At 41.5% G+C, this 25,902-nt stretch overlaps 2 protein-coding genes across 2 annotated transcripts in view; one reads left to right on the forward strand and one right to left on the reverse strand.

Moving 5' to 3' along the window:
• AFAP1L2 (actin filament associated protein 1 like 2) overlaps positions 1-4,105 on the forward strand; it is a 144,405-nt gene extending 140,300 nt beyond the window's left edge. The window contains exons 19-21 of the mRNA XM_060242668.1: positions 841-1,034; positions 2,288-2,410; positions 3,698-4,105. Coding sequence (XP_060098651.1) covers positions 841-1,034; positions 2,288-2,410; positions 3,698-3,724 — 344 coding nt within the window. The 3' untranslated portion in view covers positions 3,725-4,105. The remainder of the gene's footprint in view (positions 1-840; positions 1,035-2,287; positions 2,411-3,697) is intronic.
• Positions 4,106-20,951: 16,846 nt separating this feature from the next.
• The window catches only part of VWA2 (von Willebrand factor A domain containing 2), a 39,599-nt gene continuing 34,648 nt past the window's right edge, over positions 20,952-25,902 (reverse strand). Inside the window, 4 exon segments of the mRNA XM_060241571.1 lie at positions 20,952-21,053; positions 21,056-21,094; positions 22,738-22,860; positions 25,317-25,868. Coding sequence (XP_060097554.1) covers positions 20,962-21,053; positions 21,056-21,094; positions 22,738-22,860; positions 25,317-25,868 — 806 coding nt within the window. The 3' untranslated portion in view covers positions 20,952-20,961.

Genomic DNA, 25,902 nt, shown 5'->3' on the forward strand with positions numbered 1-25,902 from the left:
CCCATACTGGGTGAGGACTGAGAGGTGACACAGATGCCTGAGGCAGGTGCTCGCTCAGTGCTTTCATACTATTACTATCACTCAAGTGGAAAAAGAGTGAATTGTATCCTACTATAGACCTGCTAAATGAGGCAGTTTGTTTTGGTTTTGTCTGCTCATTTCATAGATTAGCTCTGGAATCCTCCCTTGTTTTGTTACCTCCTTCTGTGGGGAAAGAGAAGGCTAAGAATTTTACAATACAGTAATACAAGCCTTGCTTTGCTATATTAGAGGAAAATCTCTATCTAGTCAGCATTCTTTTTTCAAAAGAAGCCAGCCAGATATTGACCTCTGTTCATGGAAAATCCACCATGCAGTAGAGCTATCCTGCATAAATTTGTCTTAATTCTATCAGAACTCATCAAGACACTGCTTGTGGTAATGAGTTTCTTAAATTACATATTGTTCAAGGTGCTTCCATTCTCATTTTTGAAGCAACTTTTTGAGAGAGGAGTTTAATTTTTTTTTAAAAAAAGGATAGAAACTGAGGTGGTGTAAGTAGAACAACTGGACTGAGAACAACTGTTTAGAAGAATGCAATCTAAAGAATGAAAAGAGAACTGAGTTAGTGACTCTTTTTCTCATCTCAGGGGATGGTAGGTCTACCCATGTGACAAGAAAGGAGAGGGAAGTGGGAGCTGATCTCTGATTGTGCCAGGTCCCCACTAAGAGCACAGTTTAATTGCTGTCCCTATCTTATCACCCCCTTCCCCCCAAACAAAGAAGATGACAGGGAAGCATAGGATACCTATGGCCTGTCACTGAAAAGCCTTCAACTTTCATTTGTGCTTCCCTTGGCAGATAAGAGCCTTATGTCTACAAAGGAGCAAAAACTGAAGGAAATAGAGGAGGAATGCAAAAAGAAAGAAGATCAGCGTGTGGACTTAGAGCTGAACCTTGTTGAAGTGAAAGAGAACCTCAAGAAAGCAGAATCTGGCCCTGTTACGCTTGGCACGGCTGTGGATACTACACATCTGGAAAATGCAAGTCCCAAAGTAGGTGGCAGGCTATAGTAAGCAGCTGTGCAGTGCCCTTAGGACAGAGGGCCTGGGGACAAACAGTTGTAATTTTCTCTGCAACTGCTTGCACAGAGTTCTCTAAAAATGCAACTGTTCAGTCTTTGGAACATAGCCATTCTTAATAAAGTTAAGCCAGAGTCTACCACTTGTTCTTAGATTGCATCCATCAGAACTGCAAATTTGTGAAGCTGCTTGTCTTTTCCAGGAAGGGGGGCTGCTACTTTAAACATTAATGATTAGAGCCCAGTGTTTTCCAGCTGTATTTAGATTTAGTGTTTTATTCATCAGAGGGGTAACTACTCAAAACTACCCAACACAACATTTACCAGTATATATGGTTATTGCCTTAACTTGGATAGCCCAAGCAAGCCCAGTCTCATCAGATCTCAGAAGCTAAGCAGGGCCAACCCTGGTAAGTACTTAGAAGGGAGATCTCCAAGGAATACTAGGGCTGGGATGCAGGGGCAGACAATAGCAAGCCACCTCTCTGAATGTCATGACTTCCAGGCATACACACACAAACTCACAAACCCCCCTCAGTATACATTGTTATTGTATTCAGAGACATTTTTTGTTCCAATGGAGGCCAATCAGATGATTCAAGAGAACATCCCAACAGAAAGAAAGTCAATAGAAGTAGTTTTATGCATTGTTTTTCTCTACCCCAAGGAGTCTCAAAGCAGTTCGCAATTACCTTCCCTTCTCTCCCTACAACAGGCACCATGTGAGGTAGGTGAGGCTGAGAGTGTTCTGGGAGAAGTGTGACTGGCCCAGGATCATCCAGCAGGCTTCATGTGGAGGAGTGGGGAATCAAACCCATTTCTCCAGATTACAGTCTGCCACTCCTAACCACTACACCATGCTGGTTCCTTACTGTTTGTCCTGAACTTCTGGTACTAAAAGTTATCCTTCTTTCTCAACAAGAGTTCTATTTAGCTATCATGGCTAATAGGCATTGATTCATTGATCCTTCTTGCATTTATTTAATCTCCTTTAAAAGTTGTATAAGCTTAGCCATCACAACATGCACTGGCTTTCACAAATCAAATAGGACCAAACAAAAAGAGAGAGACCAAGTACACTCATCATTTGGATTGGGCCTAGCAATTTATCCACAATAAGAGGCCTGCAACTCTGGGAACAAAATGCTGTCGATCTCCAACAGGTGGCTGAGGAAATGTATGGCTGTTGTATAACTACAGCTATTACCTTTTGTCCTGTAAATGCAGATGAAAGTTGCAAACCCTGTGAATGGCACAGAAAACTCACCAGTGAATTCAGCAATGGCATTGAAAAACCGGCCATTATCGGTTATGGTCACAGGAAAAGGAACAGTTCTACAGAAAGCAAAGGTAAGGCCCACAGTGAGATGACACACTTATTTTACCACAACATAAAATACAATCCAGGTGTTCAATGGTGTTTTTATTAGCTTTCAAACAACCAGGTCCCAGCAGCGTTGGTTAATTATACTCCTCTGAAAGGGTCACCGCTGCTGTACGTGTGTCAGTGTGGCTATACTAATACATAGCATAGCAGTTGGGGTGAGGACAGATCACATATGTATCATCCATCTTAGCCACCTGGGAGATATTTGTGTTGGAAATAACCAACTGGTTGTGAGATGCCATAAAGCCAGTATTACTTACATTCCTCATATTCTTCCTCTTGGCTCATGGGAAATACTGCTGCAGTGAACCAGGTACACAACGGATGCATCAGCCTTTACCAGAAATAGCATTTAATCAGCTGCCTAAACCATTTTTCAGATTTTATCCAGCACTCAAATCTGATTCTTTGTGTTACTTAATTCTGTCCTATCTCCTATCCAGGATCATACTATCCCTGTTCGTTTTGAGGCAGGTCTAAAATACAAAAGTAAATAAAATAAGAAATCTAGAGTTCTGGTTGAGCATCACTTCCAGAAAAAGGGGGCTGCTGGAATGCAAAAGATCCAAGAATAATATCTTAAGTATATGACAATAGGGTCCACCTGCTGGTTTTGGTCCATTATGTGTTGCTATCTGCCATCCAGAGCAGAGGGGGCAGCTTTCTGATACAGAGCATTAGTGGGCTACTTGATCTTTATCTAAAGAAAAGCTCTTTTGCTTGTCTGAATATCAAATGTTTTGGAATCCAAATAGATTGTCATGTTTGTTGCAGCAAGAACAAATAGGAGCTCTGTGGCTCATTTTAAAGACCAACAAACTCTATTGTGATATTAACTTTCTTGGACTAGACCCAGTTTCATGAGATTCAAGAGGATATACTAAGTGTTTGGAGCAATAGGATTTAAATAGAATTCAGATTTACAGATTTTTGGAATATACAAATGGTCACTAATATACTATTATGTTCACACATCCAATAATAATTCTATGAGCAGCCTTCTTTAAAAAAATAGAAAGTTTTTTGCCTTTTTGATTTATGGCCATCATTTGTGTAAGTGACGCCATAATTATTTCTCTGGACATCATCTTTTTTCTTTTTCTAGTTTGTTTTTAATTGTGTGAAGTGTTTGTTTTTTAATTTACATGCAAGGCCCTTTATTCCTTTGGAAAGGCATCTAATACACGTTTTAAATAATTATTGGATTTCTTTTGAAATTCCAATACAAGCTTTTGTGTGTTCTTTTGCAGGAATGGGAGAAAAAAGGTGCTAGTTAGAGAACCGCAGTGTCCAGGATGGACTTAAGACTATAACTGGTCCTGCATAGACCAAAGGATTCTATTGCCAGTAGGTTAAAAGGTCCAGATGAGATAAAGCACGGCTGGCAGCTTACCGTGTCATCTGTCAAGAAGAAATGATGGACCTGGGACCTATATCAACACAATCTTCTTCAGAATAAGGATTCTTCTCCTTTTAGCAGAGTTGTGCTGCGTAGCTAAGAGAGTTAACACAAATGAAAGCATTGCTTCTAACCCCATTGATGTCATAAAAATGTTGCTGTACATAAGGATGCTTTTGTGTATTTCTGTGTTGGTGTTTTATCATTGTACAATTCAAGATATGTCATTAATTACAGAACATGGAGTTATGACTTCAAAGAGGATCTGTTGAACACTCTTTGTTTTGTTACAGTAGGGCCATAAGCAAGGAAGGAAAACACAACTGAGAAGCTAGCTACCAAGGCATATGTCCATATTTTCCTTTTGGGTGAGCTTTCCTAAGCAGTGAAGAAAATTTGAGAGAAGCTCATGGGAAACAAAAGAGCACAGTTAATTAGGAGCTGTGAACAGGATTTCTCATTTTTAAAAAATCCGGAATTGAATGCATACAGTAATGTAAGTTTCAAAATGTAGTGCTGGTACACTGAAAACCTCTCTGCTGGGCCCTTGGAGAGTGTAGCAATGCATCCTGATTTGTGAGCTCCAAGGAATTCCATGCACACAAAGAATTCCTGCATGTCAGTGGCAGGACTGGTGCTACAGATGTGTCCCACTGGGTAAGGATCTTTCCTAACGCTGAAGTGTACTGTAGGAATGGAAGTACAGGTGAATGATGGGGAAACAAAAGTTAATTGAAAATTAAATGACAACGAGGTGGGTTTTCATCCCCATCTTTCAAAACATGATTAAGCCACTGCTGAATAATTGTAATGCACTTTAGTAGCTCAGGAATGCTCCATATGCATGTAACAGCAGATTATAAACTTGCTGAAGCAGATACCCCATCACTTTTGTACTGTGTACATTAGTCAATGGAGAGGTTAGGTTGTATAAATGGTAAGTGGATGTAAAAGCAATTTTAAAAAATAACCATTGGATTTGGAGCGTAATCACATCCAAATGATTGTAAAAATGGAACTTTTGAGTGTTCCTTCTCTTTGGAAGATAAAGAAGACTTTTGATGTAGGCTGGGTTACCAACCTCAAGGTGAGGCCAGGAGTTCTCCTGGAATTACATCTGATCTCTAGTCTACTGAGATCAGTTCCCTTGACAGAAATTGCACCTTTGGAGGATGGACTGTATGGCACCACATCCTCCCTAAGCTCTCTTGCCAAGCACCAGCCCCAGGTTTCCAGGAATTTCCCAAGCCATAGTTGGCAATCTGAGACACCTGAGGTCCATCCTATTGGACCATGAAGGTGAAGGTAAGGTTTTGTGCAGTTTTTGTCTACCCCACAAGGAGAAGCTGCAACAAACTAGAGAGAGTTGGGAGTGTCACTGGTTTTATATGTCCTTTCACAGCAATGTCTATTGTTAGATGTGTGGAGTAAATGCCAGAATCACCAGTTGAATGAGTCACAGAGAATGACCCACAGATTTAGGCAATGAATGCAATGCTGCTAATTCCATTCTGGATCAAAGCCCCTGGAAAGACTTCCCAGGCAAATGCAAAAGAAACTTTGGTTCTCAGAAGAAAGACTAGGCTGCTCCTTGCTCCAGTGCCCCAATTGTGTCTTTGAGAGAATAATGGAAGAAAGCAGGAAACAAAGCAGAAAAAGCTCCACAATTGCACAGTCTCAAACTAACCCTAGTGAGGATGAGATGAGAGAGAATAGGCTCCTTCAGCCCCTCTATCACATAGGCAAGACTGCAAGAAGTTTAGAACTGCCTCTGTGTTCTGATGGCAAAACCATGCACAACAGGATGTATTCCTCCTCCGAAGGAGAACTGGAAATTCCCTCCTTTGAATGCACCCTTCTTTTCTTATAAAAAGCAGTGTAAATAGAGTGAAGAAGAACTAGACTGATCTTTCTTCAGGGAAATTCAAAGAGGGTGACATCAGCATATGGGACAGAGCTAGGTGCAGGCTCAACATCAAAAATTTCAGGCTTTAAATGTATGTGTAGTACCAACAAAATACTCACTGCTCTAAAAACTGCAGCTGAGAATTTAGCAAGTTTGCCACCCACTCATTCTACTGAGAAGTAAGTGTGCATTTGTGTTCATCAGTTGTTCCAGAAAATTTAGTCTTTTCACGATTAGCATTCCAATTGTGGGGAATTAAATTTTCTCACTTTTCTGTCACTGTGGTAATGCAGTTTCTCCAGGTAGTACCTATTTTGTAGTTTATAGAGATGTGTGTACTGAAATTGCATGAGCATCACAAGTACCTACTGACTAGTGCCTGTGACAACAGTAGTTATCATACCTGTGTGCCATTTTAGAACATTTTAAAGGACATAAGCCAGTCCCCTACTGCATTGTAACCCAGCAAACACATAACAGTTCACAGCACTCATGCAATAGTTGCTTGTGCCTAATGGTATACTTGGGGGACTCATCGTTTATCTCCTAGATGTTTTAAAATAGTTTTAGACAATGAATACCTCTGGTCCACTAATGGTGCACAGTAGCCTCTAAATTTAAAGGGGGGAAATTCTGATTATCTTGCAGAACTATTGTGTTGGAAACAGTATAAAATTCCAGTTATGCAGAAATGCAGTAAAAAGACCACAGTAGCTGCTTGCATTAAATCAGAGTTTCTGTATCTCCACTTGCATTGCCCCTTGCTCAAGAAGTTATGAAACCCATTTCTGGCCACTATAATATCCAGGGAGGAAAGGGAGGATCTTGTGCAAGTAGAACTTTACTAAGGCTGTTTCTTTCTGCTTGCCCATCATGGATCCAACCCATTGTATCCCACATATATGAAACAATTTTCCAAACCATTTCCCCCCTTTTAAAAGGAAAAGTCAAAGATGGTAACTTTTGAGTGAAAATTGGATTGGACACCTGACCTGAAGCTGGTTTATTTCCTAATCTAAAGTACTGTTGAGAAGTGTTGAACTTTGGCTGGATCATGCCCCAAAAGGCAGAGCTCGAGAACTTTAGAAAGACTACGTATGAACAGGACACAAATTCAGGTTCAGAGCATTCTTTGATATTTTTAAGGGACAACATTACCTCTAAAGGTTTGCTTGTACAACATGCTCTATATTTCAGGGCAGGAGGTTCTGTAAACACAGCTATGGTAATTATTAGCATGTTAAACACGCTACTGTAGACTAAACATCCCCAAAAGCACAAGCACACATGCACACACAGTCCACAGGTTCTAGGCACATGTGAAAGAGGTACATTGTGTTACTATTTGGAGAATGGCTGGTAGTTTGCCTTCTCTGTTTGAAGTTTGAAAATGTGGCATGCCTGCAGTTGTGTTTGAAGTATGAGGCTTACAGGCCAATCCTCAGATCCTGAACATTTGTGCCAATGTATAAGACTTCAATGCCATTGTTAGATGTTTTATGTTTGTTTTCTGAGATGTTTTCTGATGTCTGTATTGCATTATCATTATTTGCTATTAATTGCTAGCAATGCAAGTCTTAAGCTGGGGGCATTAGGGCAGAGAAGAGTACAGGTTTTGGTACTCAGATGCCTGTCAACTGGAAGCATGGCAGGGGGTAATACCTTTCATGTATCAATGAACCCTTTTACACCAGAGAACAAAGTTGGAGTCCAGTACACCATGTTCTCTGCTAAAGGCGCTTCCTTGCCACACCTTTCTCTACCTACCAAAAATAACCAAGGCAGGACCCATAAATTCAATACATGAGCAGGTGATAGAAATCCAATGTGATCATTTTAAGAAAAAGCATGCTTCTACCAACACTGTATTCCCAGTTTAAAATTATTATTTTCTTTTGTAGAAGTGTCCTTTATCAATCTGTTATTTTAGGAGGTTTTTTAAAAATAAAAATGTTGGTTGTATTTTAAATGCCTGATACAAAATTCATTTACACAGTCAAAACAGGACAGTGTTTTTGTGGCTTTAGCTTTGCAGGGCAAGACTTTTTACTGTATGCAATGAAGGACTATTGCTATAATCAAAAACTTATTTTCTGTAATGAATTCTTTGTCCATTTATCGTGGATTAAGGAATATTGCTCCGTTTGTGTTCACTAGAGGGCACTCCTACAACATATCACATGCACTGACAATAATGTACGTATACTCACAATAGTCATTTATTAGATTTTTTAAAATTCCACCTTTTTTCCAAAAAATACCCAGGGTGGCATACATAGTTATCCCTCCACATTTTATTCTCAGAATAACCCTATGAAAAGTGTGAGTGGCTTTGAAACTGGGTTGCTTATCCAACTACTGATCCTCTTTTCAACATGCTCAAACCTTGAATTGCACATGAACTACCATTGTTCAGTGATTCACAGGTGACTGTGACTGCCTCTTTAGAAAAGGATCATGGTTTGGCTGATACTGGGAATCATCACAGGTTAAATTGGACTGTCTGTACTTGTTGACTTAAAAAGCCCTCTAAAATCTGGAATCAACCTCCTTCCCCCCCAAAAAAAAGATTGGCAGAGGGGGTCAGCTGCATTTTAAGGAATCAGCTACTTTTACTTAGTTAAATGTTTATACCTTGCCTTTCCTTGTTGCTCAAGGTTCATCTTCTCCTTAGGAAACCTTGGGATTCTACTAAGGAAACTGAGAATACATCAGAGCCTGGGTTCAAAACAGATCTGTAGCTAGCCAAGGCTAACAGTTTGCTTGGCCCCTCATCACCCCCATCCGTAACTAACAGTTTTTTGGCCCCTCACCCCCCATCCTAGGGCTACCCCACTCCAGTGCATTTTAAATTATATGGGAGGGGTTGCAGGAGCAGCCACTGCCCCTCCCGTGCCATTTAAAGGTCAGCCAATCAGTTGATTGGCAGGCTCTTTAAATCACACAAGAGGGAGAGGGATGGTCCCTAGTCTTTCCAGCTTTCTGCACTCCCCCCATAAGCCCTTCCCCAGTGGCCCTCTGCAGCCCCCTCCTCCTGTGGCCCCTAGCTATGGGGCTGGTTCAAAACCAGTTATTTAATGCAAATATTTGTGGGGAGGTCAAATCCTGTTTTGACAACTTCCTTTCCCACACACTTTTCTTCTCTCACTGTCTGCCATCATCTTTGCTCCCCATTCTCAGCTCTTCCTCTTTCCTTCCCTGACAGCCTTGCCACTACCACCTCCCTTCCCTCCCCTACTGCCTCTTCCCCTTGTCTTTGCGCTCCCCTTCCCCTGCCTCCTTCTTGCACAGCTGTCAAAATTAATGGGAGTTGCTTAGCTTCTGTCAGTGCAATCTCCCCCCTCCTCAGTTTAAAAAAAAATTGGGATTTTTCTGCAAACGTGGGGTTTCACCCAGATCTGTAGACCTCTCTTCTTGTATCTACCCCCATGTACAAGTTCTTTGAGCCACACTCTAGGATCAGAACTGCATATATGAGACACACAATTCAGGCCTAGTTAGATGGCTAAAGTGATCAAATATTTACAATCTGTTCCAAAGGAAAAAATAATTGTTGTTAATCATTCCTTGGACCATCATTTGAGCTAGCCTGGTAGATAAGTCTGCAATATGCATTACTCATGAAAATTTAGTAGAAGCTATGGGCCTGATGTGTCAACTTCCTAGGTAATTCTTACCTTTCCTAGGAATTCCCACATGATAAAACCATTCTCATCCATTCTACATTAAATGGTTGATTAAATCAGGGCTGGGATACAGTCAAGTCTTGAGCAACAGAAAATTATGTGCACATGATTCCTTCTGGTTGTAAAATCCCCAGCCAAGATGCAAATTATATTGTCCACTGGTGGGTGCAGAGAAATATTCACTTTATACTGAGGATGAATGTAACATATGCTGAAAAATTAAATCATCTAAATAAAGGCTTAGACATAGAAGGACTGTTGAAACTTAGGTCCATTTCCAAATGGGCCAAGCCACCTCAAATGGCTTGGCCCATTTGGAATATAATGTAATGACCCTGAAGCATGCCATGCTTGATAACACTCAGTGTCATCAAGAGGGCCAACAGAACACTCTTGTTTTGTTTTCTAGCAGCGTTAGGGCAACCAAGGTGGTTTCAGTTCCAAAAACCACACTATTGAAATGGATCTGCTATGTAACTGTTAATCCTCAGCGTCTAGCAAGAACTTCTTCAACAGAGGCTGAATCATTGCTTGACTTGGTACTTCAGATAGCACTCCCTCTATCAAGAAGGCTTTCATCATTTCCATGATCCATCCAGGGCACAAATCAAGAAGGGCAAGGGCTTAGCAATGCTTTGAAATGTACTGACTGAAAATCATCCAACAAAACGGGACACACTGTGTTCCAGAAGCACAAAAAATGAGCTGTCACAACTTCATTGTCCAGGGCAGCACACACACACACACACACACACACACACAGAGCTACCTTATACTGATTTAAACCTTTGGTTCATCAATATTGTCTACTCAGACAAGCAGCAGTTCTCTGGGATATCAGACAGAGGTCTTTCACATCACCTACTAACTGATAACTTTAAAAACAAAATGCCAGGGATTAAACCTAGGACCTTCTGCATGCCAGACAATTGCTCTACTACTGAGCCAATGCTCCAGATGTGAGGGATTCGCAAAATCCTTAATGCAGGGGACAATCCTCTCTCCAGTGCTGTTTAACATCTACATGTTCCCCTCGCCCAACTGGTGTGGAGCTTTGGGCCAGGGTGTTATTAGTATGCTGATGACACTCTGCTTTATCTACTGATGAGCAGCTGGCTGGATACCACTCCTCGAACTTGGCTGAGGGGCTGGAGGCCATGGTGGGATGGTTAAAACAGAGTCAGCTGAGATTGAATCCTACTAAGGGAAGTTCTGTGTGTGGGGGGGGGGGAGTTCAGGCTTGTGCTGCCAACTCCCAGCTCTTGAAGTTGTGCCCCTAATACTGGCACCAACTGTCAAGAGCTTGGATGTGGTTTTCAATGCCTCCTTATCATAAACATTGGCTGGCATAAACATTGGCTATCATAAACATTGGCTATCAGTAATCTACACAGTAATCTACACAATGGTCATCTCCAGATAAAAGTACTGTAACCCAGGAACTTCAACTGCTCCAGAATGTGGTGGCACAGGTTCTTATGGAAACTCCATGAATAGCACACATTCAGCCTGTGCTGTGCAAGCTGCACTGGCTCTGGGTGGAGTACCAGATGAAGTTCAAGGTTCTAGTATTAACCTTTAAGGCCCTAAATGCTCTGGGATTCATGTATCTTGGGGCCAGCTCTCCTGGTATATCCCCTGAAGACAACTGTGTTCTGCAGATAAGAGTTTATTGGTGATCTCTGGCTCAAGAGGCATTCGGTTGTCCTTGAACAGAGCTCTCATCTCTGGCTCCAACCTAGTGGAACACTCTGCTTAACAACATTCGTGTCCTGTGGACTTAATGCAGTTCTGCCAGGCATTTGGTTGAGGATAGTGATGGTTTTCTAGCTGTCTGGCACACCTGTTTTCTTGCTTAACTTCCTGCAGGACAGTGACACAATTTGTAGTTTCTGAGCTCCATCTAATTAGATCAATAGCTGTATTTTGATTGTTCTGTGAATTTTAAATTATGACTGTATTTTTATTGTTGCACACCACCCTGAGCCCTGTTTACAGGAAAGGGCAGTCTAGATATTTAATTGAATAAATAAAATATACTGAGGAACCAAATGGGTTCTATGGATTAGGATGCCCGGAAGTGGCCAGATAAATTTCTCCATTCTATAGCTTGCCTTGGACTTTAATAAGAACATGAACCATAACTGTCAGAAACTCCCTGAGAGCAGCCCAGAATCAATCAGCCTGTCATCCTGATAGGCCTTCCACCTCTGCTGAGGTTAAGACCTTCCATTACCTCCAAACTCTGCCAGTCGTGATCTGACCATGATAACAGAATACATGTAAGTTCCCCTTCTACCCACTCATCTCAAATTTGACCAGAATATACCACATTGGTATTATAAGGCTTAGTGCATGGGCCTCCAAGATATTCTGAATTAGGCCCATTTCAGTCTCAAACTTTTAAGTATCTGATTTTCGATCATTTCAAGAAAGTGTATAAGGCACTCGTTTCAATTGTAGTACAACAGATTTCTGAACAAAAGCAATACTTGGTCCTATTTAGACAGCCTAATCTTGTGATTTTTACTTTATATACTGTGATCCAAACAGCTGCTCTTCCTGTTTAAGATGCCCCCAGACTATTTTTGATTCTTAGTGGCTAACAAAGACTAGTAATATTTAACGAAACATTTTTAATGGACACTAGATTCCTGTTTAATTTTGCACTTGCAGACTAACATGCCTACCATTCTGGGATTAGCCCATAAAAACTCGCAACTTCCTCAACTTTCATTCTGCAGCTTTTCTTCATGGCTAGGAATGCAATAAAACTCCAGCCCTATGCAAAAATAGGTTGTTATCATCCCTCAGTCACTCTCTACATACAGAGACTGCTGCTATGTCTGTTTTTTGACATTGATCAGCAATGAGACCATATGCCAGTTGTTTGTCTAAGGTCAGTCATTAAAGACCAACTCCTCAACCCCCTCTCCAATCGCATATGAACTAGCCATAATCTTCCTTGGAAGCCAGTGAAGCAAGTTTGCAGATGCTTTGTAGAGAAGAGAAGAGGGACAAACATGATGGCATAGGGTCCTGGGAGCGCTGGAAACTAGCTGGCAGTTTGAGGATTTTTGCCTAATAGGAAAAAGCAGGCAGCATAGTAGAAAACAAAAAAGTTAAGTGCAACTACCTATTATCATAACAATAAACTGAATTATACATCCAGATTTGTGAGGCACTTCCAAGTTTTCTGTACACCCATCTTTTCTGAGTGAAATCTTGGACTTCTGGAATGTAATTCATTAATCAAGAACACAATGCATTTGACCTAATACATGCCTCTTGAAACAAGCTCTCTTCTTCCACCTCTCTTCATTTAGTTAAAGCTAATGGCACTAATCTGTAAACAAGCTGCTTCTTGAGTTTTTATTGCCAAGATAACTTTGAACACAGCTACAGCCTAATGGATGCAACAGAATAAAACAATCGTCATGTTTGAATTATTGGACAGAATTGTTATGGCCGTAGCTGCTCTGCAGCTAAATATAGCACAGTCTCATTTGGCAAAGGAGAGAGCATTGTTTCAGGTAGGCCTGGCAGGACAGAGTGCTTTTATAAGAAATACAACACACTGTTAACTCACCTGTTTGATACATCAGACCCAAACACCGGTCTCTCACCCCTAAGCTCCTCAGACCCACTCCTCGTGTTATGGTTATTCATTAGTATGCTCTAAATGTTACTGCACAGTTAAAATGCAAACTAACTGGTATAGAAAGCCAGACATTCAATATTGCAACGTGTGACCTGATGAAGGAATGCTTCAGAACTGTGGGTATTATGCACCACCTGCCCATTTTAAATAATAGCCCTTCACATACACAGGATGCAATTTATTTAAAGAACACACATATGCGGAGCTGGAAACAAATACAAGAGAGAAAACTGAGTATGGCACAGTATGATTTTATTTTACCATGTGACCAAAATGCACAATGGGAGCCAGCAAGCTCCTCGTAGCACCACAGGGAGCAATTCCTAAAGTGAAGAGACCATACCTGCCTTGCCTCTTGCTTCTTCCCACAATACATTGTAAACTTATTCAATCTACTGCTACAGTAGCATAAAGGGTAAAGTGGCCCTAGCTAGAGCAGCCAAATTTAGATGTCACAGAGAACTGGAGATTGACTAGAAGACTTCCTAGACCAGGAAGTTTTTCATCTGTGTGCAGGATGTGAAGGAATAAGGGAGAAGGAGATGCCTGAGCGAAAGGATTCCAGGTTTGTTCACAGCATCTGAACAAGATCTTAGCAGAGGATGAAATGAAGATCCAAACAGGCCAGCATAGTTTGCACAGCTGCAGAGCATCCATTTAGATCCTGACTACTGTGGTAGTTAATCATCCTCTCTATTGCATTTGGAACACAAGGTACATCATCGATAAGCATCTAGCTTCAAGTTTTAGGCTTTTAAATGACCAAGACAGAGAGATGCCATAACCAGCACCTTGACTTGGACTCAGAAATACTCAACTTACTTCTGATTTTTGTAGCAGTTGATCCAGAAGCACTGGAATGTTATTGCTTTGCTAGTACAGGGATTCCATGAAAACTAGAAATTTAAAAATGAGGATGAAGTGCAGACCTTTGGTTTCTTGAGCTCTTCCTACATGCACACAGAGATGGTGCAAGAGCAGATTGTTCTAGTTGTTTCGGGGCAGAGGAAGGCACTTGCATGTGTGGGAAACAGCATACACTGGAATCCTTACACTGACAAGCAATCAGCTGATCAGGATACACAGATTGTTGACTTGATAAATATCTGTTACAAGTGATCTATGAAGTAACTCATACAGGATATGTAGAAGTTGTTTCAAAGCATTCTACATTTTGAGTCTTCCAGAACAGGACCCTTTCCTTTCAGGATGTGAGAAAGTGCACATCAGACCCTTCTCTTTCAGGAGCAAAGACTAGACTAGACTACACTAGTTCCGCACAGGCACAGATCCAACAGAAGTGACTGCACAGAGACCACAACAAAGATCAACACTCATGTTAGCACACACATAACAAGTAAATGTAATAGTTGTCTTGTCACTGAATACTTGCTAAGATAATAAGTCGTATAGTGTAGAGGATGAAATGTGATCGAGTAGGCTGCTGGTCTAAATCTGGCCTCTGCCTTGAACTGACTCAGTGGCCTTAAGGCATGCCACTTCCTCATCCTCAACCCCCTCCTCCATCTTTAATATGGGGATAATAATATTGGCTTATCTTACAGAACTGTTGTAAAGATTATCTCAAAATAGCTCAATTCACACTTAAACCAGAGCGATAATGTATTTATTAAAATATTTATACCCCACCTTCCTTTGTGGCTCAAGGCAGCTTACAAATTCAAATCTAAAACATACAAAGTACACTTCCACTGCTCCCCCAATGCCTGCTACCTATGCTCCATTAAAAGCCCTAGCTGATAAAATTGCTTTGCGACATCTCCTAAACACATCTAGAGATGGATCCCTTCGAGCTCCTTAGGGTGCCTGCTCCATAGAACAGAAACTACTAGAGAGAGCCAGTTTGGTGTAGTGGCTAAGTGTGCGGACTCTTATCTGGGAGAACCAGGTTTGATTCCCCACTCCTCCACTTGCACCTGCTAGCATGGCTTTGGGTTAGCCATAGCTCTGGCAGAGGTTGTCCTTGAAAGGGCAGCTGCTGTGAGAGCCCTCTCCAGCCCCACCCACCTCACAGGGTGTTTGTTGTGGGGGAAGGTAAAAGAGATTGTGAGCCGCTCTGAGACTCTTCGGAGTGGGGGGCGGGATATAAAGCCAATATCTTCTTCTTCTACTATAGAAAAGGTCTGGGCTCTGCTAAATGCCAGGCAGGTTACCTTAAGAAGGGAAGCAGATAGCAGGTGGTAACCTGAAGACTGTAGCTAGTGCACAGAGGCATATGAGAAACGGCAGTCCTTTAAAGCGGGCACATCTCAGGCTTTAAAGGTCATAACCAGCACCCCGAATTGGACTCAGAAACACTCAACTTGCTTCTGATTTTCTTGGCAGTTGATCCAGAAGCACTGGAATCAGTCTGAGCACATGTCTTCACAAGCCTGTCCTCCCTCTGCCTTTTTAACAGTTGTAGAGTCAGTTTATTTTCTCCTGCACATGTCTTAAATTATCAGGATATTCAAGGGCAGGTGCTGTCATCATTGGCTGTATTATCATTCCCATCCCACATTTTTCATTTTTTGAGAATGCTTATATTGATATATCAATATCATTGCTGCACATATGTTAAAAGGCATTAAAATATCGATATACTGATATACCATGGTAATGATAGTTACCATGAATTCCCAGGTTCCCTCTTGCAGATATAAGAAAAAAAAGACATATCCCTGCAAGGGAAGGGATATTTACTTTTTTATTATTAAAGCTGGGAATAACCCATGTGAATAATCCCAAACTTTCAGCCAGTGCAGCTGATTTTAGATGGGCAAGATATGTCCCCAGCGGCTAGCCCCTGACAATAATTGGGCTGCTGTATTCTGGGGTGGGATGGTGGCTCAGTCGTAGAGCATCTGCTTCGTAAGCAGAAGGTCCCAGGTTCAGTCCCTGGCATCTCCAATAAAAAAGGGTCCAGGCAAGTAGGTGTAAAAAACCTCAGCTTGAGACTCTGGAGAGCTGCTGCCAGTCTGAGTAGACAATACTGACTTTGATGGACTGAGGGTCTGATTCAGTAGAAGGCAGCTTCATGTGTTCATGTAAACCAGCTGCAGTTTCTGGATGTTTTTATGGACACCCGAATGCAGAGCACATTACAGTAATCCAGCCATGGGGTTGTCAAAGAATGGATCAATGTTGCCAGATCAACTGAAAGGAAATGCCTGGTTAGCTACATCTCACTCTTGCCCACTATAATAACTTGCTTTTCAAACAGCAAGACTTGGCCCATGAGCATCCCCAGGCTCCTAATCTGCTTTGCAAATGCTGATGCCGCTCCATCCACAAGATGATTTAATCCCTCCATACCAGAAGTGTTGAACTCACTTGTTATGGGGGCTGGATTGGACATAAATGTTGCTTTGCTGGGCCAAGCCAGTGTACTATAAAATGTAATGCCAGGTACTGGAGATACAAACTTTATAAAGGATAACATCCAAGTTGGTGTGTCCTCACTGCAAAACCCCATGGGCTGTGGATGTGGGTGCAGGGGAAAACCTACATGGGTGGATTTGGACTGTCAGTGGTGAAGCAGATACCTCTGTGCTGCCTGGAGGGAGGCAAACCCCAACCCACTCCTACCATCAATGTTGTGAGCTCAGGGGGGAGTTTCCGGTAACGGCACGGCGCTAACAGACGTGTTTGTCGGAGCTCCGGCTCTGCAGCTTCTGTGCTGGTCTTTTTTGGGGGGTTCTTCAGCTGGTAAGAACTCGGTGGTGCCCCTGTTGGAGGGGCACTCGTGCGGAGGAGTGCTGGGTGCTCTGTGCCGGTTTTTCTGAGCATAGAGCCCGTTCAACATATTACTTCAAGCCCGGATAGACCAGACGCCTTAATGGCGAATTAGCTGTGACCACCGGAGAAGGGGAGTAGGTGAAGCGGCATTTGGAGGACAGAATAAATGGTAAAGAAGGGGGGGGAAGTATATCTGACCCTAAACTGGAGACATAAACAAAGGAAAGAACTTACTAAGTGCGTTGTTTTGCCCCTACTTTCGAGTGGAATCCGAAGCTGGGGGGAGAGACCTGGTTTGGCGAATGCACAAAGGTAGAAAGCGGAGGAGTGGTGGAGGACTACCTTGGCAGCAACGGCAGAGGTTGGGAGTCGTAGACTGGCTATGATTGTAAAAGTTTGTGAAGAGCACTGAGACAGAGGAGGTGAAGAAGGGGGGAAAAGAGGAAAGAAGCAGGAGATTTCTGACGATTTAAGGGGAGCCTTCATGAACTTCTTTTCCTCTCCCTTTTCCCATATACTTGTGCATGGCGATTTTCTTAAAGAGACAGGGAGCTAAATAAAGGCTCAACGGTGGTTATAATATACAGGGTGGAAAGAAAGTCACCGGACCTTTGAAATGAGTTGAATCTGAAGATGGAAGACTTTTGATGTTACTATAGAGTTTCCAGGAACGCAAGAGCAGAGGTGAGGTGGAGAGGCTGGAATTCCGTTGGCAGAGATATGGAAGAACAGGAATGGATTTACTGAACTGGCTTTTTGAACTGGTAGCAGAAGAGAGGAGCAGAGATTGAGATTAAGAAGAGGAAGAAAAAGGAGAAGAAGAGGAAGACAGAAGGATAAGCAGTTTGGAAACATTAAGGATTCAAAAGAGACAGTTAACAAATAATTAATGGATTGAATAATTAACTATTGTTAATTTGATTACTGCTTATTTTCTGTATGATTTTCTATATGTAATGAGTTAATGTGAATGTTCAGGTGAAGGGTGTTTGGTGGTAAAGAATAGTAATTTAAGGATATAAAAACCAACTGGTATGTGAGAGTGTTAAAGGAAGGTGATGTATGAATTTTGAGTGAAGTAAGGCGCAGTAGTAGTATATGAATTGAAACTGGGGTGTCAGTAAGACCTTGGATAATAGAAAAATGAGTATGACATACAAGTAAGACAAAATAGATAGGTTAGTCCCACTATTGGCAACTTTAAAACTGTTGGAGATAATGTCCTCACAGGAAGTTATAGAGGAATTGCAGAATTCTATGCAATTGTATTTTATGAATGCATTGAGTCAGGTGCAGGCAAATCTGACAGAACAATTAGATGGAGTAAATAAAAAATTAGATGACCTGCAAAAGCAATTGACGGAAGTAAAGGAAGAAATTCATGGCTTGACACAATCTGCAAAATATGTGGAAGGAAAGTTGGAAGTAGTGAATGAAAAGTCTGAGGAGATTGAAAAAGTTCAAAAATACGAAGGGGACAGATTAGTGAGAATAGAAATGGCGCAGGTAGTGCATATTTCAGGAATGCAGAATATTCCAGAGGATAGGTATGACCATATAAAGGAGGTGATAGTAGAGATCTTGACACCAGTTCTTGGTATGAAGAAAAAGGAATTGGAGAAAGATATAGAAAATGGCTATAGAGCTTGCCTTATTTATTTCAAGGAACACCGCCTGCTGAGAGAGGTTTATATAAGGTGTATTAGGAGGAAAATGAAGAAATTGGTCTGCCAGACGATGAGAGAAAAATTATTAAAGTTATATCGTTGGCATATTACACCAATAAAACTAAAGAAAATGTATTTCGAAATTGCTGGTTGCTTTGTTGCAGGGAAACAAATTGATATCATGCAATTCACAAACAAAGTAAGATGATTTGAAATGCCAATGGTTTTTTTTCTTCTTTTTTGGACCACAGTGTAGAAGAAAGAAAGTTTTCTTTTTTGTTAGTTCTAGACTTAGCTGAGGTAGATACTCTGATGGAGATACTAAGAGAAGAAATTAACAAATAGATAGAAGGAAAACAGAACTTATTGTATGAAAGTGTATTCCAAACTTGCTGGTTTTTTTTGTTGTTGTTGTTGCAGGGAATTAAATTGATACTGTGTAATTTATAAATAAAGTAAGATGACTTGAAATGCCAAATGTTCTTTTGGATCACAGTGTAGAAGAAAGAAAGTATTTTTGGTTGGTTCTAGACTGAGCTGAGGTAGATACTCTGATGGAGATATTAAGAGAAGAAATAACAAATAGACAAATAGAAGGGAAATGGAACTTATTGTATGAATGGTTATGGGGGAAAGATAATAAGAATATAGTGTAAAAAGGGGTTAACTGTAGAATGTATGATTTGGTTTAGGTTAAAACAAAGGATTTGTATTCTAATGATATAAGTATATAATGCATCCCGCGGTCTACATCCCTAAGTTTATGTTTTGTGTGTATATATATATATTGTTATTATTGTTGTTAAATATAATAAAAAGTTAAAAACTAAAAAAAAAATGTTGTGAGCTCAGGCCCCAGGGTAAAAAGGCAAAGCGGCTGGATGTTGTGAGCTCCCTCCTGCTCCCAAGCCACCATGGAAGAGGACTGGAAAGACATGCTGAACAAAAACTCCCACCTGTGGAAGTGAGGAGACAGTGGCCCAAGCACAAGGGCACATGCATGCTGGGACCCAGGGCAAGCAAAGTCCAATAAGCTGAAGATGCTAATGCAGAAGCAGCTGCCTCTGGCCAAGGCTGCCAAGTGATCCAGGGTGGGTGATGCTGTGGGCTCAACTGAGAGCTCATCAGCAAGCCATGACACCTTATGCAGCAGCAGCTACCCCAGGCCAAAGGCCACCTAATCATCTGAGCTGGGAGTGGGCACAGCACCCACAAGGCTGTGCATGTGCCCCAGGCCATCCAGTGACCAGTATAGCTGGAGATTGTTGGCACTGACCTCCACAAGGCTGAAAGCCATTGGGTGTTCAATGGGGGAGGGAGGCTTGGCTGCTGAGTGCTTGGTGGCAGGATTAGGCCCTTGACATGTGGAAGAGTTGAAGGAGAGGTATGTGGAAGCTTGGATAATAAGATACAGATTGAGATGACATCTGCGTATTGATAGCATTGAACTCCAAGCTCCATGCTCTGTCATTCAGCAGTCTCACTGAAGAGCAATGAAACCCTGAGGCACTCCACAAGACAGATCCCAATCTGTTAATTTCCTTCGTCTTGTGAAAACTCTTTGTGACAAGAAAAACTAAAGCTACTGAAGAGCTTCTTCTCTGACACCAATTCCATATTTCTAACTGAAGAAGAAGGATGAAGTCAACTGCATAAAAAAACCTGCTGACAGCTCTAACAATATCAAGGATGACTTCCAACTTTAAATGAAGACTGTGCACCAGTTTAATTAAACTATAAATAGTGTGATTGCTCAAGTGCAAGACTTTCCACTAACCACGGTTATTTTGGGTCTATTTAACCAGGATGTGAAACCACAGTATGAAGATGATTTGGTAACTACAGGTAGTCTTAACTATGCTTTTGTGAGACATACAAATGTAGACATCCTAGCTTGTTCCCCAACACCACCCTCACCGTAACACATGCCAGGATAACAGCCAGATCTCTGCAGGGTAGAATGCATGTAAGAGATAAAACCAATATTTGTTGAGGTAAACTGGCATTTAAATTTGTATTTGATGAAGTAAACTGACTATCAAATGACTATCAAGGACTATGAAATTAGAATTCAACTTGCCTGGGGACAAACTAAATTAAACCACGATATCACACTGCGTCGGAACCACTTTGAATACATAACATGCTATGTAAATTCTGTATATTCAGTATTAATTTTGACAGTTTAATCTGACTTAAAAGTCCTCTAACATTTGCAGTCCAATATGAAAAACAAAATATTTAGAGGTATAAAACTCAATGTGCAGAAGAGATGCTGATCTTATTCTGAATGTGTCAGTAAATCAATAATAAATATTTAATGTAAAAATGCTAACTTTTGCCAATCTTATCTGGTGTACCAGAAGTGATTCTGTGCAAATTTCTTGTGCTTTGAATGAGCATTATTGCTTCCAAGGATTGCCTAGATCGTAGTGTCTTCATAGCTGAAGGCTGGAGTCATTCTCCGACCTCCTCAGTGAGTCTGCTGTATGTGCCTTTTTGAATGTTGGAGAGTTCTGTATAACTGCTGCCCACCATGATGGTTTTGCTGAATGCATCCATGTTCTAGAAGTGTCACCCCTCTGAATCCCTATAATAAAACATAAAAGAATTATTGTTTATCTAGGCATTTTAAAAAAACTGCCGGGAAAGTTTCAGTTTCCTCATGACAAAATTCTCTGGGCACTCCCTTCCTTTCCCCTTGCACCCACAGGGGCATAGCCAGGATTTTTTTTTCAGTTTGAGGGACTTTTTAAAAATCTGGGGGCCCCTGAATTTTTAAACAGCCCTTCAACCTAAAAAGGAAAGGCTGGCAGACCAGGCCAAAGGCTTCTCACAGCCAGCAGGCTGCCAGAAGCATGGAGACCCTCCACCTTTTGATTTCCCATTCCTACTTATGGAGCAGGAGAGGAGAGAGAGGCAGGCCCAGCATTCCTGCTTCTCACAGCTGGCTGGAGATGTCTCCAGCTGACTGCGAGAAGCAGAGACTACCCCTCCTTCTTGCTCACCAATTTGGTGTAGTGGTTAAGTGCATGGACTCTTATCTGGGAGAACTGGGTTTGATTCTCCACTCTTCTACTTGCACCTGTTGGAATGGCCTTGGGTCAGCCATAACTCTCACCAGAGTTGTCCTTGAAAGGGCAGCTGCCGTAAGAGTTTTCCCAGCCCCACCTACCTCGCAGGGTGTCTGTTGTTGGGGGCAAAGGTAAAGGAGATTGTGACCGCTCTGAGATACAGAGTATAGGGTGGGATATAAATCCAATATCATCATCATCTTCTTCACCCATCCTGTTTGCAGGAGTGGGGGGGGGGGTTGCAATCCTGGTGTTCCTGCTTCTTGCAGCTGGCCAGAGAAGTCTCCAGCCAGCTGCAAGAAGTAGAGACCACCCCCCCTTCTTGCTCTCCTGTCCTGCTTGCAGGAGGGGAAAGAGAGAGAGAGATGGACTGGCAAGCCAGTCTTCCAGCTTAGTGCAGTCAGCCAGAGAACTGGCCAGTTGCAAGAAGCAGGGAGACAACCCAATCCACAGCTTTTCCTCCCCACCTCCGCTTGAGGGTAGCCCCTCCCCTCCAATTCAAATCGCGCAGGAGAGGCAGCAGGAGCAGCCACCGGCTTCTCTGCTTAATTTAAAGGGCCTGCCAATCAGCTGGTCTGCAGGCCCTTTAGATGGTGCCAGGAGGCTGCTGCTGTTTCTGCATAGCGCTCCCATGTGATTTGAATTGTGGAGGAGGGAGGAGACCATGGCAGAGACCATGGAAGTGGTAGGGAGGATAGGCAGGAGATTGAGAGCCCTGAGTTGGGGGTTCCGCCCAGAAGTCAAGGGGCAAGGCCCCTACAGGCCTGCGCACTCACCTCTTCACCCACTCCACACTGTGAGAGAACTTTTAAAACATCAGCACCAGGTTACAAAGAGCTACTACTGGTTAAAAAAAACAGCAAAAAGCCTGCCAGTGATGTAGGAGTGGGGTGGCAGCCATGTAGCTGAGGAGATTCAAACTTCACACTTTTTTGTTGACATGGTAGACAAACTTGTTTTGAAGACAATCTTTTTGGAAGGATCAAACCAAAGCAGAGGTTGGAAGGAATAGAACAAAGTGGGGGAAACTATGGAAGGGAACAAATGGAGGACATATCATGTAAACACCGCTCCAATTTGAGATCCAAAATGAAGCAAAACACTCTTGTGGAAGCAAGCTATGAAAAAGGCCTTTTGGCTACTCTCCAAAAAGCCTTACTCTTTTCACAATGAGGTCCTTCCCAGCCTTGGCATTGACACTGGTAGCTGCTATTTCCAGGAATGCATACGCCATCATTCATGCAAGGGTTGGGTTTGCAGAGGCTCACTGGCCTCTTAGCCTCTGAAAGAGACAGAACACAAACAACTCAGCAGTCCACACTCAAACAACTCAGCAGTCCATATATATATATATATATATATATATATATATATATATGCCAATAAAGGCTAACTTGAACTTGACTTGTAGCTTGAGATATATATATATATATATATATATATATATATATATATATATATATATATATATATATATATATATATATATATATATATATATATATATCAGAGCAAATTAGTTAAAAAAAAAGGTAAAATGGAACGATTGCGTACATATACATCAGAGTAAGCATAAACATAAACTGTTTCTATAAGATCCCTTGGCATGCCTTTAAAACAAAGTAAAGAAATTTAGCCACCTTCTCAGTGACACTAGATGAAGAATCATTCAAAAGTCTATAGACCTTAAGTGCATCAGAACAATCAACCATGCTAACTAAAAGAGGATGTAAATACTTGTGAAAAAGATCTGTATACAAATGACAATAAAGAGCTACAAGTCAAAACCAGCCTAAATCTTCCTAATGCTACAGGGATGGTTATTCTATTTTGTGTAGAGAAGCAAAACTTTGTGAATATCCCTCCTTACATGGCAGAATGCTTAGAGGAAGAAGGAAACATTCAGTGCAAAATCTGATTTTATTAGGAAAAACTTTAAGTCAGACAGCTATGTTTGATGAAGCCGACCAAAGTCTTCCATGGTTGTCCAGTCAGTTTTCAGTGGAGGAGAGGAGAGAATGATAGGCACAATTAAAGCATGGGTCAGAATGTTCTGGTATAATAGGACTTCAGTCCTAACCAACTTACTGAACTCAATGGGACTCCTGCGTATACAATGACATTGAAACATTACTCTAGGCCTTATTCAAGTGACAAATCAGATCTTTCTCTAAGACAGGGGTGGTCAAACTTGCTTAACAAAAGAGCCACACAGAATCAACATCAGACATTTGAGAGCTGCAATATATGAACAAATATGACACATGTCTTTATTAAAACTCTTAATAGTTTCTTTGCACAGAAATATATGTATGCACTTTGCAACACAATCATGCTAGAAGCTGACTTTAAAAAAAAGAAAATCTGCGAATAACAGTTCCCTTAAAACCAGCGAAGTGAAAGGTTAGGGAATTATTTTTTGGCACCAGTGAGAAAAGGAAAGACATATGTACCATATAAATCACTCACCAGTTTGCATCATGATGCATCTCTCTTTGCCTTGACACCAAGGTTAGTGAATAAAACAGTTATGAAATTAAGGGGAGAACCCTGTGCTTCTTTAATTCCATCCCTCCTTCCAGTAGCTCCCTCAGCTCTTGTGCTCTTTTCCCCTGCTCTAGGTCCTTGGGCAACCTCTATCATGGAGAAGAGTTTGCAAGCCTACCTATTTTCACTTCTTACCCTCCTTTGTACATGGTGGAAATAGTTGCCTACCTGTGGATCAGCGCTCAGAGGCTGACTGAGTCCTGATGCTAAACACACTTACTTGAGAATAAGCCAGAATTAAGTTCTTCCTTGACTTCCAGGAGTCACAAAATAAGTGTGAGTCACATGTGACTCTTGAGCCGCAGTCTGGTCACCCCTGCTTTAATAACATTACATTTGAACACATTAAAAAACAAACAACTTTTTCCAGTTGTCAGGGTTAGGGAGTTCAGTGTGCTACTCTGTCCCTTATTTATAGTATACCTCCTCAACCAGCAATTGTTTTCCCCATTCTAAAGCTCAGAACTTATGTGATCTCATTTCCTTCCTGCCTACAGAGAGAGAGAGATAGCTGGAGGAGATCTGACAGTACATTACTTCACAAACATTAAATAAATTGTTATAGCACATTAGTTTAAAGATCACTGGCTCATTCCTACGGGTTTCTGTTTTGTAAACAGAACCCACTAACCCTTTAAAAGAGCAGTCAAGCCTGTAATTTCAAATAATTATGTTAGCTTTATGGTATGTTACTGATGAGATGAACAATATATTTCACTGGGATTTCTTTTCTCTCAGACACTTTCAGAAGATTGGAATAACTTGTAAGCATGGTTAAAGTCGAAGAGAAATTGAAAACTGAATTCTGCTTCTCATCTTCAACAAAAACACATCCAACACCAGATCTTGTTTATATGGTAGGAAGTAGTATCAGATGTTACACCTTTAGTAGCTGTATAGAAGAAAGACAGTCAGCAGATAAGGGCAGCTTTTTCCTGCCCTCCACCTAGAGTAGCATTATTGGAATACACTCTTTCGTCCAACCATTAAAGCACCCCCAGTCCCTTTTGCATGTGGCCACCCATCTCACATATTTTTGGAGTAACAAACTGATTAGCATAAGCTTCACATTAAGTACTGATTAAGACAGGATGCAGGATCAAGTGCAACAGCACCAACTACCCATGACATTTACTGTAATAATCAGATACCAACATATCCATAGAGGGTTTTTTTTAAAAAAAATCTTACCATTACATAGTCTTGCGATGATAAGGTCTTCATTCTTTATGAGATCTTCATAAGAGGGAATCTGTAGCAGACTCTTTTGAGAACCTGCAATCCTCAGCAGTGAGTTTGTTCGGACACGTCCTATCCCAATGACAAGCAGTGATATATCATTGTTACGTAGCTGCTGGGCTGGAACTACAGCATCCTCCACTCCAGCCCCACTTGAGATCAATGCCACAATCTTCTTCACGCCAGGCCTCGCTCCTTTTTGGATGGTCATGACATCTTCATAAATATGCAGCAAAGAGCTGCCAACAGAGGAAGAGCCACCCACAAAGGGAGCTTGGTTGATGGCTTCAAAGACAGCTGAATTAGTCGTGTGTGAATCCAAACCAAATGTGATGTGGGGCCTTTTCCCATAAACAACAAGGCCTACCTGTGTCAGATCCCGATTAATATCAAGCTGGAGTGAGAGGCTACTCACAAAGTTTTTTAGCTGTGCAAAGTTCTCTCTTCCAACTGATGATGAGGAATCTAAAGTAAACACCAAATCCAGGGACTGAGATGAACAACCTAAGAAGGGAGGAATAGACATCAGGGTTTCTAG

The sequence above is a fragment of the Heteronotia binoei genome, chromosome 6 (assembly GCF_032191835.1).
Source record: "Heteronotia binoei isolate CCM8104 ecotype False Entrance Well chromosome 6, APGP_CSIRO_Hbin_v1, whole genome shotgun sequence".
Classification (NCBI taxonomy): Eukaryota; Metazoa; Chordata; class Lepidosauria; order Squamata; family Gekkonidae; genus Heteronotia; species Heteronotia binoei.